Source organism: Rhinolophus sinicus, linkage group LG06, assembly GCF_036562045.2.
Source record: "Rhinolophus sinicus isolate RSC01 linkage group LG06, ASM3656204v1, whole genome shotgun sequence".
Taxonomy (NCBI): Eukaryota; Metazoa; Chordata; class Mammalia; order Chiroptera; family Rhinolophidae; genus Rhinolophus; species Rhinolophus sinicus.
Window position 1 is genome coordinate 14,702,358 of NC_133756.1, and position 15,256 is coordinate 14,717,613.

A 15,256-nucleotide genomic window follows, 5' to 3' on the forward strand; every position below is an offset into this window, starting at 1 on the left:
TCCCGCGCCTGCGCCCGAGTCCAAACCTGCAAAGCGGGGATTGGGTTCACAGGAACCCGGCGCTCCCGGCTTCTGCTTCCGGGTCAGAGCCATGGCGGTGGCAAATTCAAGCCCTGTCAACCCCGTGGTGTTCTTCGATGTCAGCATTGGCGGCCAGGTGAGGTCCAGGAAGCCACCCAGCCCTGCGCCGAAGGGAAACTGCACGGGGCCCGGCAGGCAGAACTCGCCCGTCCAGGGATAGCGGGCTCGGGAAGCCAGAAAGGGAAATTAGGCCAGAACCTGCCGGCCTGGGAGGAGTGGTGAGGGGAGGAGGATGAGAGGTCTGGTCCCTCTTTAGCACCCACCTTAGCGCTCCGCTTGTGGGAAGTCTGAGCGGAACGAAAGGATAAGCTATTGGGGCAGAGGTAGGAGAGAGCGAGTTCATGGGGGAAGGAGGGGTCAGGCCTTCACGGTCCCTCTTCGGTGAGGCCTTCACCGTCTTGGACCGGGCCTTCTGACCGTCTCCCGCCGGTTGCAGGAAGTTGGCCGCATGAAGATCGAGCTCTTTGCAGACGTTGTGCCTAAGACGGCTGAGAACTTTAGGTAAGGAGATGCTTCCAGCTCTGCCGGATTAACCGAAGCAGAAGCTGGGCCCCAGGCCGCGGAACCGTCTTCCTACCTCTGTCTCCCCACTCACTGCCCTTGAGAGCTGATTCCTCTGGGTATCGCTCTGTCTGAATTGTCCCCGTTTTGACGATTCCCACGTCAGTTTATGTTGTCTGTATGCCTGGGGATCTGGACGTCTGGCTGGCCGGTTGGTGGGCTTGCTGACGCCAGTGTCTGCGCTCTTCCTTCCGGGGGTTAGGGGCGCTCACTGCTGTGATGTCACTGTGACTGAGCCTTTCCCTCTTTTCCCTTTCAGGCAGTTCTGCACTGGAGAATTCAGGTCAGTCTCAGACGTGGTTGACTTCTCTGCTTGCTCCTGAGGGCTGTCCTGGGCCTGCAGTTAGGGTCCTGGGGAACCACCGTCAGGCCTTGAATGATTTCTGGTGACAGTAATAGAAACTAATACTCCGAAGGTCTATCTTCAGTTCATTTGCCATTTTTATTTCTCTTGTCCTGACCATCTTTAGGCGCGTCTCTTTGTCCCTTTGGCTCTAGTGTGTGATATATTGGAAAGGTTTATGGTTGGTTACCTGTCATCATTCCAAGTCCTTTTCTTTTTGATTATAGAAAAGATGGGGTTCCGATTGGATACAAAGGGAGCACTTTCCACAGGTAAGGCCCATGGCAAACCATGCTGGGGGCTTTTAGAATTATTTCCTTGGGGGATTAGTCTCTTTAGAGGAAAATAAAACCACAGGATAATTCTTAGATCTTGAGAAGGAATGTTTTTGTGACCTCAACAATTGATTTGAAGATTTATTAAAAGCCAAAGTGATAAACATTGTATTTTGAAATAAAAGTTAATCTAAACTACAATGACTAAGTCAATGTTTTCTAAACCATAGAATCTTAGAATCCTTTGTTCTCTGTTTCAGGGTCATAAAGGATTTCATGATTCAGGGTGGAGATTTTGTTAACGTAAGTAGTGTTCCTTTCCTATCAAAGACTTGTAGACTTTTTGTTGTTGCTATCGCTGTTGCTGCTATTTTTATTACAGAGACCCAGTCTTAAGACTTGAGAACAATAGCCAAGTTTGATGGGGGGAAGAGACGGGGATGGCAATGTCCTTGAGAGTTGCTGGCTCCTACTCACTGTACCACTAGAGGACAGCCATCAGCACTTTGATTGAGTCACTAACTTCCAAATATCAGCCTTATAAGGGCTAGAAACTGACTGATCTTTCCCAGCATACATGTAGCTGATCCATGACAGACCCATATTAATTAGTCACTTGAAACTTAGCTAGAAATCAGATGCAATTTGTTTTAACTAAGTGGTAGTAAGTCCCTCTTCAGTGAGCTAAATGCTTATGCCCCATTTTCCCTTTGACTTCTGGTATCAGTGCCTGGAAATCTGAGTTTTTAATCAGAAGTTGATTCATGTGCAAGGAATCAGAGCAGGAGAGGTAGATTATTCTGGAGGGATATTTTGTCTATTCACTGGAAGAGCCCACTGGAATAGTCCTTCATTACTAAGCATGACTTTCTTGTGACTAGACTATGTATCTCCCATATTAAGTGTTCTCCTCTTCCCCTGACTTTAGAGGGTGCTGAATAAACCACATTTTTTCATTCTTAAACCTTTTGTCCTTACCCATCCCCTTCTGAGAAAGGTCTTTCTTACTAGTATCATTTGGGTAACCCTGTTGCTGTTTTCTTGGACGTAGGAGACATACTTTCTCCTTCATGTGTATACTTACTTACTTTGACTCTTAATGAGTTTTTTTTATGATCTCTCTCTTTCCTATCTACATAGTGTTACAAAGTGGCAGATTTTAGGCCAAATCAGACTTTCAGATATATTTGGTTTCATCTGTGTGATGTAAAACTGAGAAATTTCACCGAAAAATTCTGGAATCTTGTTTCCTCTCTAAAGAATGGAAAATAGGGGTGCAGTAGGCCTGTGTTTCTCATGCAGCGACAATTAGTTGGAGTCAAGTAACTACTCCTTTTAGGCAGGGTGTGTCCTTGCCATGTCACCATACTCTCCATCACCTGCTTCCCTTATTTATGTCACCTGCCCTCATAGACATTAAGTTTGCAACCTCTGGCCACTACTGATGGTAGTGGGGCTTGGGGTGACCATATACTTTTTTGTTTGCTGGTAAGAAGGGCTGAGAAACTGTTTGCCTTCTTTTCTTTCTTCCCATTGGCTCCTATATTGCCATATTGTGTTAGCAGGGACAGGACCAACTTCTTACTGGTTTTTGCCAGGCACATCCCATCACTTGCCGATAGCCCCAGGGTTAGACAGTAGTTGGTCAGCCAGAAGGTTGAGTATCAGAGAGAACCCATTGCTCAGAGCTACCCTTAGAGATGAAAAAATAGAATGAGCAAGAGACAGAAGAAGCAAGATTTCAGACCTTCTAAAATTGGACCAAGCATATTTGTTTGTTTCAATATTTGTTTTTTGTTTTTTGTTTTTTTTCTGGTTGCCAAAGAAAAGTGCAAAAAAGAAAATAAATTATCTCTCAAGGAATCTTGCCTGTCAAGGAATAAACTCTTGGCATTTTAGTTTACAGCTGCCAGTCTTGTCTTGGCACATGCATGTGTGTCAAATATGATTTTTAACAGACTTAAGATTATACGTATGTTTTAATTTTTTTGTACTTAATAATTGTCTACATTTTCCCTTGGCATTGTCTTCTTTCAAAACTTTTTTTTCTAATAGCTACCTAATATTCCATTATGAATAGAGAGTGAATTTATTTGATCTATCCACTATTGTTGAAGACTTAGGTTGCTTTCTGTTGTTTGCACTGAAAATTAATTTTGTCATTTTCCCTATTCTGGCTTCTGGAGAGCAATAGATAGTGTGATTGTAGAGAATGATATGGTAACTGATCTGTCCCCTAGGTTTATTGGGAAGTTAGAAATGAATGTGTTTTCTCTTCCTTCTGTATGTAGGTATGACTTTACGTAGATAGATACAGACATACATTTAGAGATAGAATAGCTCACATTTGTATAGTGCTGTATCGATTACAAAGCCTTTTCTCAGACACGAATTGGGTCTTCATGGCAGTGCTGTAAAGAGTAGGTGATTTTATCCTCATTTGATAATTGAGGAAACTGAGGCTCAGAGATAGGAGTGGTTTCCCCAGCTCATAAATGATAGTCCTGGAATTCAAATCCAGGTTTTTCCACTATACAGAGATTGGTTTTATTAATTTTTAGTCAAATAAAGGTTTGAATTTGACAATTTTCCTTTTTTCCCTAGCTTATGTTAATCCTCTTTCTGTCACGCACCCAATATTCTTTCCCTGTATTAACTGGCTGGGGAAGATTGGTTTTTTGGCACCTCTCGTTATTACTTTAAATCCCAGGGATTCTGTTAAGGTGCTGCGTGTACATCCTTGGTCAGGTGGCTTCATTACCCGGACTTAAGATTGCTCACCTGAAAAATGGGGACGATGATAATGCTTATTCCACAGGGCTATTGGAAGAGCAAAGAGATAATGCAGGTAAAGCTAGTTGAAGCAGAAATTGGGGATTTATGATGCATGGAACTCAAAGGAAGAAACAGGACTGGGAACTGGAAAGCCACATAGAACCAAGGCAGTGCTTTCTCTCTGCGTCTCTAGTGCTCTCTACACATGTATGTTGCATTCCCTTTCTGTTCTCCAGTCCACCTTGCAGAAAATGTCATCTCTAGCTTACAGATTTACATGATACAAGTTCAACTTCAGAGAGCACCTATTGTTTATGATTCCCTGAAAAGGAACTCTAGTTGGCCTGACATGAATTAGGCATCTTCCCCTGGGCCTGGACCAATCAGGAGGGTGGCATCATGTTGTACAGACTAGACTTCCAAGAGCCCCCCCACCCACATACCCACATAGGCGGGGGTAGAAGTCAATTACATGGGTATTTTTATATGACTGCAGGCATGAGAGTCTGTGGAAATGGCAAGGATTATGTATGTGATCACTGAACCGTTCCCTACTTTGCCTGGGTCTTAACCTTTTTTCTTTTTTTTTTTTTAATTTTATTGGGGAATATTGGGGAACATTGTGTCTCTCCAGGGCCCATCAGCTTCAAGTCGTTGTCCTTCAATCTAGTTGTGGAGGATGCAGCTCAGCTCTAAGTCCAGTCACCGTTTTCAATCTTTAGTTGCAGGAGGCACAACCCACCATTCCATGCAGGAATTGAACCAACAGCCTTGTTGAAGGCTCGCACTCTAACCAACTGAGCCATCCGGCCGCCCCTCCGGAAGCTCAGTGGCAGCTCATCTTCAATGTAGTTGTGGAGGGCGCAGCTCACTGGCCCAGGTGGGAACTGAACCAGCAACCTGTTGTTCAGAGCTTGTGCTCTAACCAACTGAGCCATCTGGCTGCCCCTTAACCTTTCTTTCTAGAGCCCCAGCTGTGACCTCTTGTACCCAATCTGTGAGAAGACCTGGCCAGTTTGTGGGCTGCAGGTGCCGTAGATGGGGATTACTATGATTTCAAGATAGAGTCAAAGAGGTATGGCTCCCAAGGTGACCAACAAGAGTAAGAGTGGACTGTAAAGAAACTAGGCTTTAGGTGCAACAACATTCTATGTCTGGCCTCTGGGAGGCCCAACACTTGCAAGCTGCTAACATTTCCCGTCTCTCTGCTCAGGGAGATGGTACTGGAGTCGCCAGTATTTACCGGGGGCCATTTGCAGATGAAAATTTTAAACTTAGACACTCAGCTCCAGGCCTGCTTTCCATGGTAAGTGATGTCCAGTCAAGGTTTTGGGTTAGATTGATAGCCTGCTGATTTCTGGGCCTCTCTTGAGGCTCAATGTTGTCTCTCAGGATAGAAACAAATGCTTTTCTTTTGCTGGGCCAGGACTCATCTCTATCACACCCACCTTCTTTTTCATTCTGGTTTGATTTTGTTGGACTGGACCCACTGGCAGGCTGGGGAACCAAAACTGAACTCTGAAGTGTGTTTTCTTCTCTTTGTTTGAGCCAGGATATGTGGTTGGGCCTTTAGCCTTGCTGCTCAGAAAGAGCAAGTTGTGCTTTCAAGACCCAGTGTTCACTCACTTATGCTCCACGTACCAGGACTTTCTCAGTGCCCATCACTCACAGTGCCTACCGGCTGGGCACCCCTTTTGCTCACTCACCAGTCCTTGCTCACCACTCCAATTGCTTTGTCCCAGCTCCTCCTCCCCACTTATAACCCCCACTCTCACACCTCACTCCTTCCTCCTTCACCAGACCCTGCCCACCTCACTTAAACCCGCTCGTCTACCCCACCCCACCCCTGCTCACTCTCCTTCATGCCCACTCCATGTTTACTTTCCCTTATTCCCCCTCGTTCCTCATTTTCTTTTTTTTTTAGTAAAACCAATCTTTCTTTTTTTTTTAAGATTTTATTGGGGAAGGGGAACAGGACTTTATTGGGGAACAGTGTGCACTTCCAGGACTTTTTTCCAAGTCAAGTTGTTGTCCTTTCAATCTTAGTTGTGGAGGGTGCCGTTCAGCTTCAAGTTGTTGTTCTTTCAGTCTTAGTTGTGGAGGGCGCAGCTCAGCTCCAGGTCCAGTTGCTGTTGTTAGTTACAGGGGGCGCAGCCCACCCTCCCTTGCGGGAGTCGAACCGGCAACCTTGTGGTTGAGAGGATGCACTCTAACCAACTGAACCATCTGGCCACCAGGGAGCTGAGCGGCAGCTCATTGACTTCATTCTATTTGCGGAGGGCACAGCTCACTAGCCCATGAGGGAATCGAACCAACAGCCCCATTGCCCAGAGCTCGCGCTGTAACCAACTGAGCCACCCATCCCCCCTCCTCATTTCCCTTACTTCTACTACCTTGCTTCTCTCACTCTCCAATCCTCTGCCACGCTCCCCCTCATTACCATGTCCCCGTCAATGCCCCAGCTCTCACTCCCCCAGACCCAATATTTACATGCACATTCTCTGTCCTGCTTGCCCACTCTTCCTCTCATCTACTCAGGCATTCATCAAGTAAAGATTTATTGATATCCACTGTGTTTCAGGCCTTGTGGTAAGGCGTAAGACCTGATTCCTGCGTAGTGACACTTAACACCTAACGGGGGAATCACACATGCAAAATGAAAAGTCTAGTATGTGTGGTCCATGCTATCAGTGTATTAAGGTGAGGCCACCTAGGTGTGTGTAAAACTACTGTGAGGGCCCCAAGGAAGGAGAATAATTGCTGCAAGGGGGTGGGCAAGGCTGCTTCACAGAGGAGGGGACATTTGAGTTCTTGAGAGAGTTCTGTACTGGATGGCATTTCAGGTTGAACAAACAGCCTAGGCACGGTCACAGAGATATATGACCGTGATGTCATAGCCAAGGGGCAGAAAGTGAGAAAGATGATGAGAACATAGAATGTGAATGGTGGAGGGAATGGTCGGTAGAGACTACTGGAGAGGCAGGTGGGTCTGGCTCCTGCAGGGCTTTAAATGGCAGAATAAGGATGAGGTGTGTGGACTTTCTTTCAGAGGTTATAGAGAGCCACTCACTTTTTTGAGGAGCGTGTTTTAGAACGAGGATCCCGGCTGCAGTGTGAGTGGCAGATGGAAAAGGAGAGGCCAGTTAGGGAAATGCCACAGTAACGGGGCGAGACTAGCCCAGCAAACAGTGTAGGATCCAGTGCTTACAAGCCCCCTTTTAGGAACTCCAGCCTGGGCAGGTGCAGGTAAAGGGTGCGAAAGTGGCTTAGGTGGGCTTGGATCTTCGCCAGGAGGATTAGCACGCCTCTAAGTGCATGCGTTGTGTTTGCATCTGTGGACAAGTCCGAAGAATGGAAGGAACCTTGGTCTCTGCTCCCTCAGGCCGGCACCGGTTAGGTTGTGCTGTCACATACCTTGTTGCATAATTGTTTTTGCTTATGTCCTCCACTAAATCATGAGTTCCTCAAGGGCAGGGACTGGGTCTCATTGATCTCTAATCCTTATACCTGAAAGGTGCTGAGCAGATATTGATGAATAACTGCAAGATAATCAAAATAATGGCTAACACTGATTGAGCACTTACTCAACAGGTACCTTATTTGCATTAATTTATTTTAATCCTCTCAACATCCTTTACGATAGATACAAATGAGGAAACTGAGGCACAGAGAGGTTATGCGACTAAACTAAGGTCACACAGTCAGTGGTGGAGCTGGGATTAAAGCTAGGTCATCTGGTTCCAGAGTTTATTCTCTAAGCCAGTAAGCTATACTTCCTGGAAGAGTAAGTAAGTGGCTAAAGGCAGAGAATGTCTCCAGAGCTATAAAAACATGTTCTATGACTGTTTTCCTGACTGCTTGCTAATAAATGTTGAGACATTGAGCAGCAAAGTAGATAGACTAGGTAGGTAGGTAGAGAGAGATGGGGGATTGGGAAGGAAAGAAAGAAGCAAGGAAAGAAGGAAGGAAGGAGGAAAGGAAGGAAAAGGAGGAAAGAAGGAATTGGGACCCTCAGAAACCTAACCCTCATTCCAAAGTATAGGTCTATTCTGATTGGCCCAAGCAGTCCCTTACTTTCATGCATGAAATGTTCCTGAATACGTGTACAAAACCCAAAAATTGCCTCATCTTAACATGGGCAATTTCTAAAGTATAATATAAAATCCCTAATTAGAGCGCACCCTTAGACACTGTTTTTGATGTATTTTTTGCATTTCACACACATTTTTATTCCTTCACAGTTGAACAAATAATCAACCAATTTAAATCCATTAAGATCTGATTAAGGCTAGTTATCTATCTAATAATTTCGTTTTGCCTCTATAATAGTTTTATAAGATCTGTGCTTTTAATGGTACTAATTTCAGTTTTCCATTTCTACTCATTCTTTTCCAAAATAAGGGAAGTAGGCGTTTGGGGTGGCCGGTTAGCTCAGTTGGTTAGAGCGTGGGGCTGATAACACCAAGGTTGCTGGTTCGATCCCCGCATGGGCCACTGTGAGCTGCGCCCTCCTGAAAAAAATAATAATAATAAGGGAAGTAGGGAAGTATGCAATAAAATATTCACATAGTTATACAGACATTGTTGTAAGATAGTGCTGCTGAAACTTAACTTTGGTTTGCTGATATACAAAAATCCGAATTTAGCATATTAAAGGCAATTTAGGGATATCAATATATAATGTACAAAAGTACGCTTCATATGACAGTCAAATGTCTCTACAAAGTATCGCTGTGCATTGTAATTATAGCCTATTCTTTTATAATGTGTTATTAAATCTAATAATGTAAAAACAATTTCAAGGGAGAGAAAGAGGGGATATGGCTAAATACTTTTTCCTGTAAAATTTAATAATAAAGGATTTGGGATATACCAGTAAAAAGTAAACATCATTGATTAAATATAGTTTTTTTTTCCAGCATAGCACTAGTGATTTCTTGCACCTTAAATTTTAATTACCATTGTTATGATATAGTACAAAGCCATTTAGACAAAATAGCTATGGCATAGGCAACAGACCTTTCGTCGCCTGGTAGCTAATTTGTAACTATAATTCAGTTATACATAGTATTGGACTAAATACAGCAAAAGCAAGACCCATAAACAATTGTTCACATTATAAAAATTCACACTGTAGGAGAAACATACATTTATTCAAGGATCTAGTTGCTTGAGGGCAGAGATTGTGTGTCCTGTGCATCTCTGTATCCTGGGTCCTGGCTCCGTCCCTGCCTCATAATAGATGTTCAGTGATGTTTGCTGAAAGAAAATGTGGAGGAATCAGAGCTACAGGCTCTTTTGGGAATCTAGCCCTTCAACTAGCGTGGCTAGGAAATCTCAATGAAAGTATATTTGGTTTCCATCAGGCGAACAGCGGTCCCAGTACAAATGGCTGCCAGTTCTTCATCACCTGCTCTAAGTGTGACTGGCTGGATGGAAAGCACGTAGTGTTTGGTGAGTCCTACTCCTGTCCCATGGTCCAGACCCCATTCACCCCGAGTGGGACTTCCAAAGGAGTCAGTCCTGCACTCTTATACCAAAACTGCTGGACCAGTTTAACTGCTCTCAGTAGTAGTAAGGGAGATGGAAGTAGTGGCAGGTGGGGAGGATATGTGGAAGGACAAAGGGGCCATCTGATAAAGTGTGTAACCATTTGGGTGATTTTTATGTGTGGGAATAAAACCCAAATGGTAGCGCTTAAGAAATACCACACAGACAGCATGGTGCAATGGGGCTTTGCAGTCACTCAGACCTAGGTTTTACCTCTAACTCTGCTACTTACTACATGTGACCTTGGGCAAGTCATTTCACCTCCACTGAATCAATTTCCTGAAGTTGGTATGAGGATCAAATGAGATGAGAATGGGCATTGGAACCTGGAAAATGCTTTGCGAATGAGAATAGTAAAGTCCAACTCATATTCTTTCTACAGGAAAAATCATTGATGGACTTCTAGTGATGAGAAAGATTGAGGTGAGTCCTGGTTTGATTTCTTCTTTCTCAGTCATTCTGGTTTGGTACTTACTACCAGTAGTATCGAGAGTTAGAGCACCCGGGGCAGGCTTGTGTTTGTTAGGCCCTGTCTTTACTGCCTGTGTTACGTGGACTTCCTAAAGAAAATGGAGGAGAGCCCACATGCCTCCCAAGTTTTCTTGACCCATAGTTAGCCTCTCTAGTGCACACTGAGTTTTGGGCTCTGGAGGCCCCTTCACCTACTTGATGAAATCCTACTCAGCTTTGCGTTCAAGATCCTTCAGGACCTCATACCTCTCCACGACCCCTTCTGCCACTGCCTCCTCCATGTTCCAGTCAGATCAGGCTACTAGCTTCTCTAAATGCGCCATACACATCCCTGCCTCTTGCTTCTCGCTCCTGAGCCTTTGCTCGTGCTGGAATGCTCTTCCTCCTGGTGGGACCCCATTCATCCTTCTAGGCCCAGCTCAAATAATTGCCTGTTCTGTGAATCCATCACTGACCTCTTCCAGCAGAGTGTATTTAGTTGCTTCTTCTGCCCTGTATACACTTTCGTATAACATATTACATTGTTACATATCATAGCTTTGATATTTTTTAAAGGTACATTTTATATTTGATCTGTATTATATGCTCCACCTGTCTGCTAGGACATGGACTATTGTGGTATCAGTCTCTGAACCCTCAGTCTTTAGCACAGGGACTGGCAGACATCAGTACATGTTCGGTGAGTGTGCGTCTGACGGATGAATGTCCACTGTGCTTTCTCTCCTAGAATGTTCCCACAGGCCCCAACAATAAGCCCAAGCTGCCTGTGGTGATCTCACAGTGTGGGGAGATGTAGTCCTTAGCAAGCCTGAATACGGTAAGTGTGTCTTTCTCTTCTTAGACTTGAAGACATGGGATTTAGCTCATTTCCTCTCTATGTGACGTTGCAGAAGTCACTTCCCTTCTCTGGGCCTGCTTCCTCATCTGTCATATAGAGATAATGCCTGTTCTGTAGGGTCATTATAAGGATCAAAGAGAAACGGCTATTTGGGCACTTTATTTTTCTACCACTTTGTAGTTTACGAAGTACCAACCTGAAAACGATCAGGCACTTTCTGACGGCTTCCTTAGACTACAGTTCCATTCAGTGGTCCCACTAGAAAGACCTGGCTCCAGCTCTGGGTGACGCCCTGCTGGCACCAGCCTAGGCAGCCAGGAGACACATCTTTCATGCTTTTCATCAGAACTGATGGTGCATTCCAGGCCCTGACTTTGTGTTTCCCAGCCTCATAGGTGAACACAACACATTTCTCAGCCTCACCTCCTACCCCTCTTTGCTCTGCCTGCTGTGTGCTGGGCATCGTGCTAGGCATGCCGAGGGGTACAAAGAATTGAAAGATGCCTCTACCTTTCAGGAGCTTACGGTGAATAAGACATATTTTCAGAGGTGATCACTTGTAATATGAGTGATATTGCTAAGTGTCATAAGAATTCAAGGGAGAAATTGATCACCTCCAGCTAGAGTGGTGGTCTCTCTCTCTCTCTCTCTCTCTCTCTCTCTCTCTCTCTCTCCCCCCTTCCCTTCTTTCTCTTTCTCTCTCTCCCCACACCCTCGTTCTTTCTTATTTTCAAACCTGCAGAAAGTTGTAAGAATTGTAAATTGAATACCCATATACCTTTCACCCAGATTCACCAATGATTAACATTCTTGTTTTATCATTTTGCTTTGACATTTATTTTTTTCTTTCCTTCTTCCAGCTCCTCACATTGCCATTCACCCTCCTGTCTCCTGCTTTCCTTCCTACCTTCCTTCTTTCCTTCCTTACTTTCCCTTCGTTCTCTTTATTTCTTTCCCTTTTGAAAGTTGAAGACTTCCTAACACTTCAGCAAGCAACTCCTAAAAACAAGACCTTCCTCATAGCCACAATATACATGTTCAAACTCTCCAGTTGTCCACAAAGTAACTTTTATAGCTCTAAAGAGAAGTGATCCAATCAAGGTACAGATATTTCATTCCGCTGGTTATTTTTTAACTATGAAAGTAACATAATGTAATCTCGTGAAAATTTTCACACAAAACATTTAAAGTGAAAGTCATCCCAGCCCCAATCTCACTATTCTCCTCAGAGGTACCTTCTTTATCAGTTTGATGTACATCTATCAGGGCCTTTTCTTTGCCTATCTGATTTTGGGAGGTTTTGTTTTTCCTAAGTGGTATCATAGTATATTGTTCATCATTGTTTTTCTATTTGGTAGTATTATGTCTTGAAGACTTCCTCCTCCGTTCAAGTAACACTACTTCATATTTAAACAAAAAACAAAAAAAACTGACAAAACATTCTATGTTTGTAGCACATAGTTTATTTTACCTTTTTCTGATTTGAATAGTTATACATTCTGAGTCTTAGTTCTTTATTTTATATGTTGTGACTGTTCTCTCCAGAATATATTTTAAGAAAAAATTGACAATGTGTTGCTTATCTTAACTTTGGTTATATCCTTTGTTAAACTAAAGTTCTAAATTTTGATGAGGTCAAAGTGATCAATCTTTCCCTTATGGCTTTTGTGTTTTGTCTTGTTTAAGAAGGTCATTACTACCTCAGATCCTAATGTCTTCTGGTTTGTTTTTTTTCCCCTAGTATTTCTTTAGTTTTATTTTATACTTAGAAAATTCTCTAGACTTTGTTTTTCTGTATTCTGCCTTTTTTTCTCCAACTGGAGATCTAGTGAAATACCAGACCATTTTAGTGACTGTATATTCTTCTATGTGTGACTTACTTTATGTTCACAGCATCTGGCACTTATAGGCATTCAGTAAAAATGTATTACATGAGTTAATAGAGAGGGAGAATGTCAGGCATTTTAGGCAGGGGACTGCTGTGAGCAAATGCCGGGGCAGGAATGCACAAGTGCGTGCTGGAAGCTGCACATGGACCTCTCTCTTACCCAGCCACATGGCCCCATCTCAGGCCCACTTGACCCCCTGAGCTTTCCTTTCTGCCAGCACTGGGGGCCGCTGGGGCTCAACCTGCATTCCCCCTCATTTCTTTGTTATAACTAAAGTTGAGCTCATAGGTCCTTTTCCTTCGAAAGCTTGACCACTGATCACTACCAGAGGACAGAAGATAACAAAAAGAATAAAGTTTAAAAATTCTTTATGTTTGGGGTCTCTTTTCTATATTGTTCTCAGTTCCTTATAGAAAATGACTAGAAATCCTTATTGGGGGGTTTGATTTCTGAGGGTGGCGATCACCACCTCTTCCCTCCCCCAATCCTCATCCTCTATCAGCAGAGACTACATAAACCTTTGCCCCCATTGAAAGCCCCTCTTCTCAGCCTCCAACCAAAATTCCACGGGGACCATTTGACATTCCAGAGGCCCTCTAGCCCAGAATTGTCCAATAGACGTTCATTTCTGTGATGGTGGAAATGTTTTATATTTGTGCTGTTATGGTAGCTTCCAGCCACGTGTGACAATTGAGCGCTTGAAATATGGCTGATATGACTGAGGAACTGAATTTTTAATTTTATTTCATTTTAATTAAAAAGCCACATGTGGTGTCCTAACCCTGACTTGCTCAGAATGGAATCTTTCATAGCTGATATTTCCATAGCTAATAAAAGTAGTTCTTTTTTGAATACTTTTTTGTGCTCAAATATAAAGCCAAGAATTTTGCATGAATTATCTCATTTAACTTTACCAAAAATTCCTATCATAGGTGTTAAGGTGTTAGGGAATCTAGGTGGCAGTCTGACCTAAAGGGATTCCACAGACAGGTGCCGCACTTTAGGTTTCTCAGTAATGTGATTTGGGAGAAAGTAAGGAAAAGCAGAGATTAATTCCCCAGGGCACAGGGTATCATCCTGTCATTCTTCTCAGCTGTGAAGTTACAAGCATCTCTAATTCCTATAGGAGTGTTTTAGATCCCTCAGGTTGTTTGGGGCAGAATAATGGTTGACAGCCATATAGATAATGTTTTCAAACCCTGTTGGGCAGCATTTCTCAAACTTTAATGCACATGTGAATCACCAGGAGATCTTGTTAAAATGCTGGTTCTGATTCAGGGGATCTAGATGGGGTCTGAGATACTGCATTTCTAACCAGCTCTCAGATAATGCTGATGCTGACTTTGAGTGATGCTGAGGCTACATGAGAATAACAGAGTCTGCCTTTTAATTGAGAACCCACCATATTCCAATCAGAAAAGTCCCAGGAGGAGATAATCTCTGGGTGGCATTGGTCCAGGAGGAATCTACTGCATTCAAATCAAATTATCACTTAATCATGCACTTGAGGCCTTGTGCCCAGGTGCTGGAAATATAAGAAGATAGGAAGGAGATAGAAGACAGGTGAGGTCACTTGATCAGCTCTTCCTCTCTATGAAGCACTTTCTTCCAGAACTTTTTGTGTTTTGCCTTAGGTCCTGACTTTGACTTTAGTGACAATGAAGTTTTCTGTAGGACTCTAGATGTAGAAACCTTGGTTTTATCTCTGGGTCCTGTGAATGCTTTTTATTTATGATAAACTTGGTTAGGTATACATAAATTAACCTTGGCCCTCAGGATTCTCCTCCATAGTCTGAGCTGAGTTCTTTGTGCTTAGACTCTCACGGGGGCTGGTGGAACCTGTGTCAAAAGCCAGAGAGTCTCTTGGAAAAGCAAGTGGCTGTGAGCTCTGAACTGCTGCTCACCTCCCTGTGGTCCCCAAACCTGGTATTTGTGGCAAGCAGTAGAGAACTTTCTTTAGTTCATTATTTCCCAAATTCCCCTAAGGAGAAGAATTACTTGGGGGCATTTGTGAAACCCACCATTTCTCAGATCTCTCCCCTGGAGAGTTTGATTGAGCTAATTTTGAGGTGGGATGCTATGTATGTAACTAGCATCTCAGGTGCTTCTTATCAGAAAAACATGGGTTACACAGCTTTCAGTGGTGTTGGTGTGAATATCTTTTATTTTAACATTTGTGTCTTAGGAAAAATATGTAATTAGCACAACACATAATTTTACAGTTATAGCTTATAATGAGGCATTACTGAAGTTCAAATAGTGATTTGGTTAAAAATCAATAGTACCTGTGGATGTAGGACATGGTAATAGCTGTGAAGGTGGTATTCGAATGACTGAGGTTTAGGAAATATCCCCCATTCTGGGACTACCTGTAGATGTGATACATTCCTGTAGAGGAAGATTATGAAAGACGTGTTGGTTGCACGTGGGCTGCTCCTTCATTAATTCCACAATTCAGCACTAATTAATTAAG

The 15,256-nt window shown here is 43.4% G+C and overlaps 1 protein-coding gene, 1 long non-coding RNA gene and 1 other non-coding gene across 4 annotated transcripts in view; 2 read left to right on the forward strand and 1 right to left on the reverse strand.

Moving 5' to 3' along the window:
- PPIH (peptidylprolyl isomerase H) overlaps window positions 1-15,256 on the forward strand; it is an 18,532-nt gene continuing 3,276 nt past the window's right edge. The window contains exons 1-9 of one of the 2 annotated variants that reach the window (XM_019751169.2): window positions 2-157; window positions 518-582; window positions 902-925; window positions 1,213-1,257; window positions 1,521-1,563; window positions 5,249-5,341; window positions 9,402-9,489; window positions 9,968-10,008; window positions 10,784-10,873. In XM_019751169.2, coding sequence (XP_019606728.1) covers window positions 92-157; window positions 518-582; window positions 902-925; window positions 1,213-1,257; window positions 1,521-1,563; window positions 5,249-5,341; window positions 9,402-9,489; window positions 9,968-10,008; window positions 10,784-10,852 — 534 coding nt within the window. In that variant the 5' untranslated portion in view covers window positions 2-91 and the 3' untranslated portion in view covers window positions 10,853-10,873. Of the gene's footprint in view, window positions 158-517; window positions 583-901; window positions 926-1,212; window positions 1,258-1,520; window positions 1,564-5,248; window positions 5,342-9,401; window positions 9,490-9,967; window positions 10,009-10,783; window positions 10,874-15,256 lie in introns of both variants that reach the window. The other variant, XM_074334541.1, reaches the window with a different exon arrangement.
- LOC141572084 (uncharacterized) overlaps window positions 8,175-15,256 on the reverse strand; it is a 15,813-nt gene continuing 8,731 nt past the window's right edge. The window contains exons 2-3 of the long non-coding RNA XR_012497194.1: window positions 9,184-9,294; window positions 8,175-8,546 (exon numbers count right to left, since the gene is read on the reverse strand). This is a non-coding gene — a long non-coding RNA (uncharacterized LOC141572084). The remainder of the gene's footprint in view (window positions 8,547-9,183; window positions 9,295-15,256) is intronic.
- On the forward strand, window positions 8,456-8,529 carry TRNAI-GAU (transfer RNA isoleucine (anticodon GAU)). Its single transcript has one exon. It is a non-coding gene; the product is annotated as a tRNA-Ile (tRNA).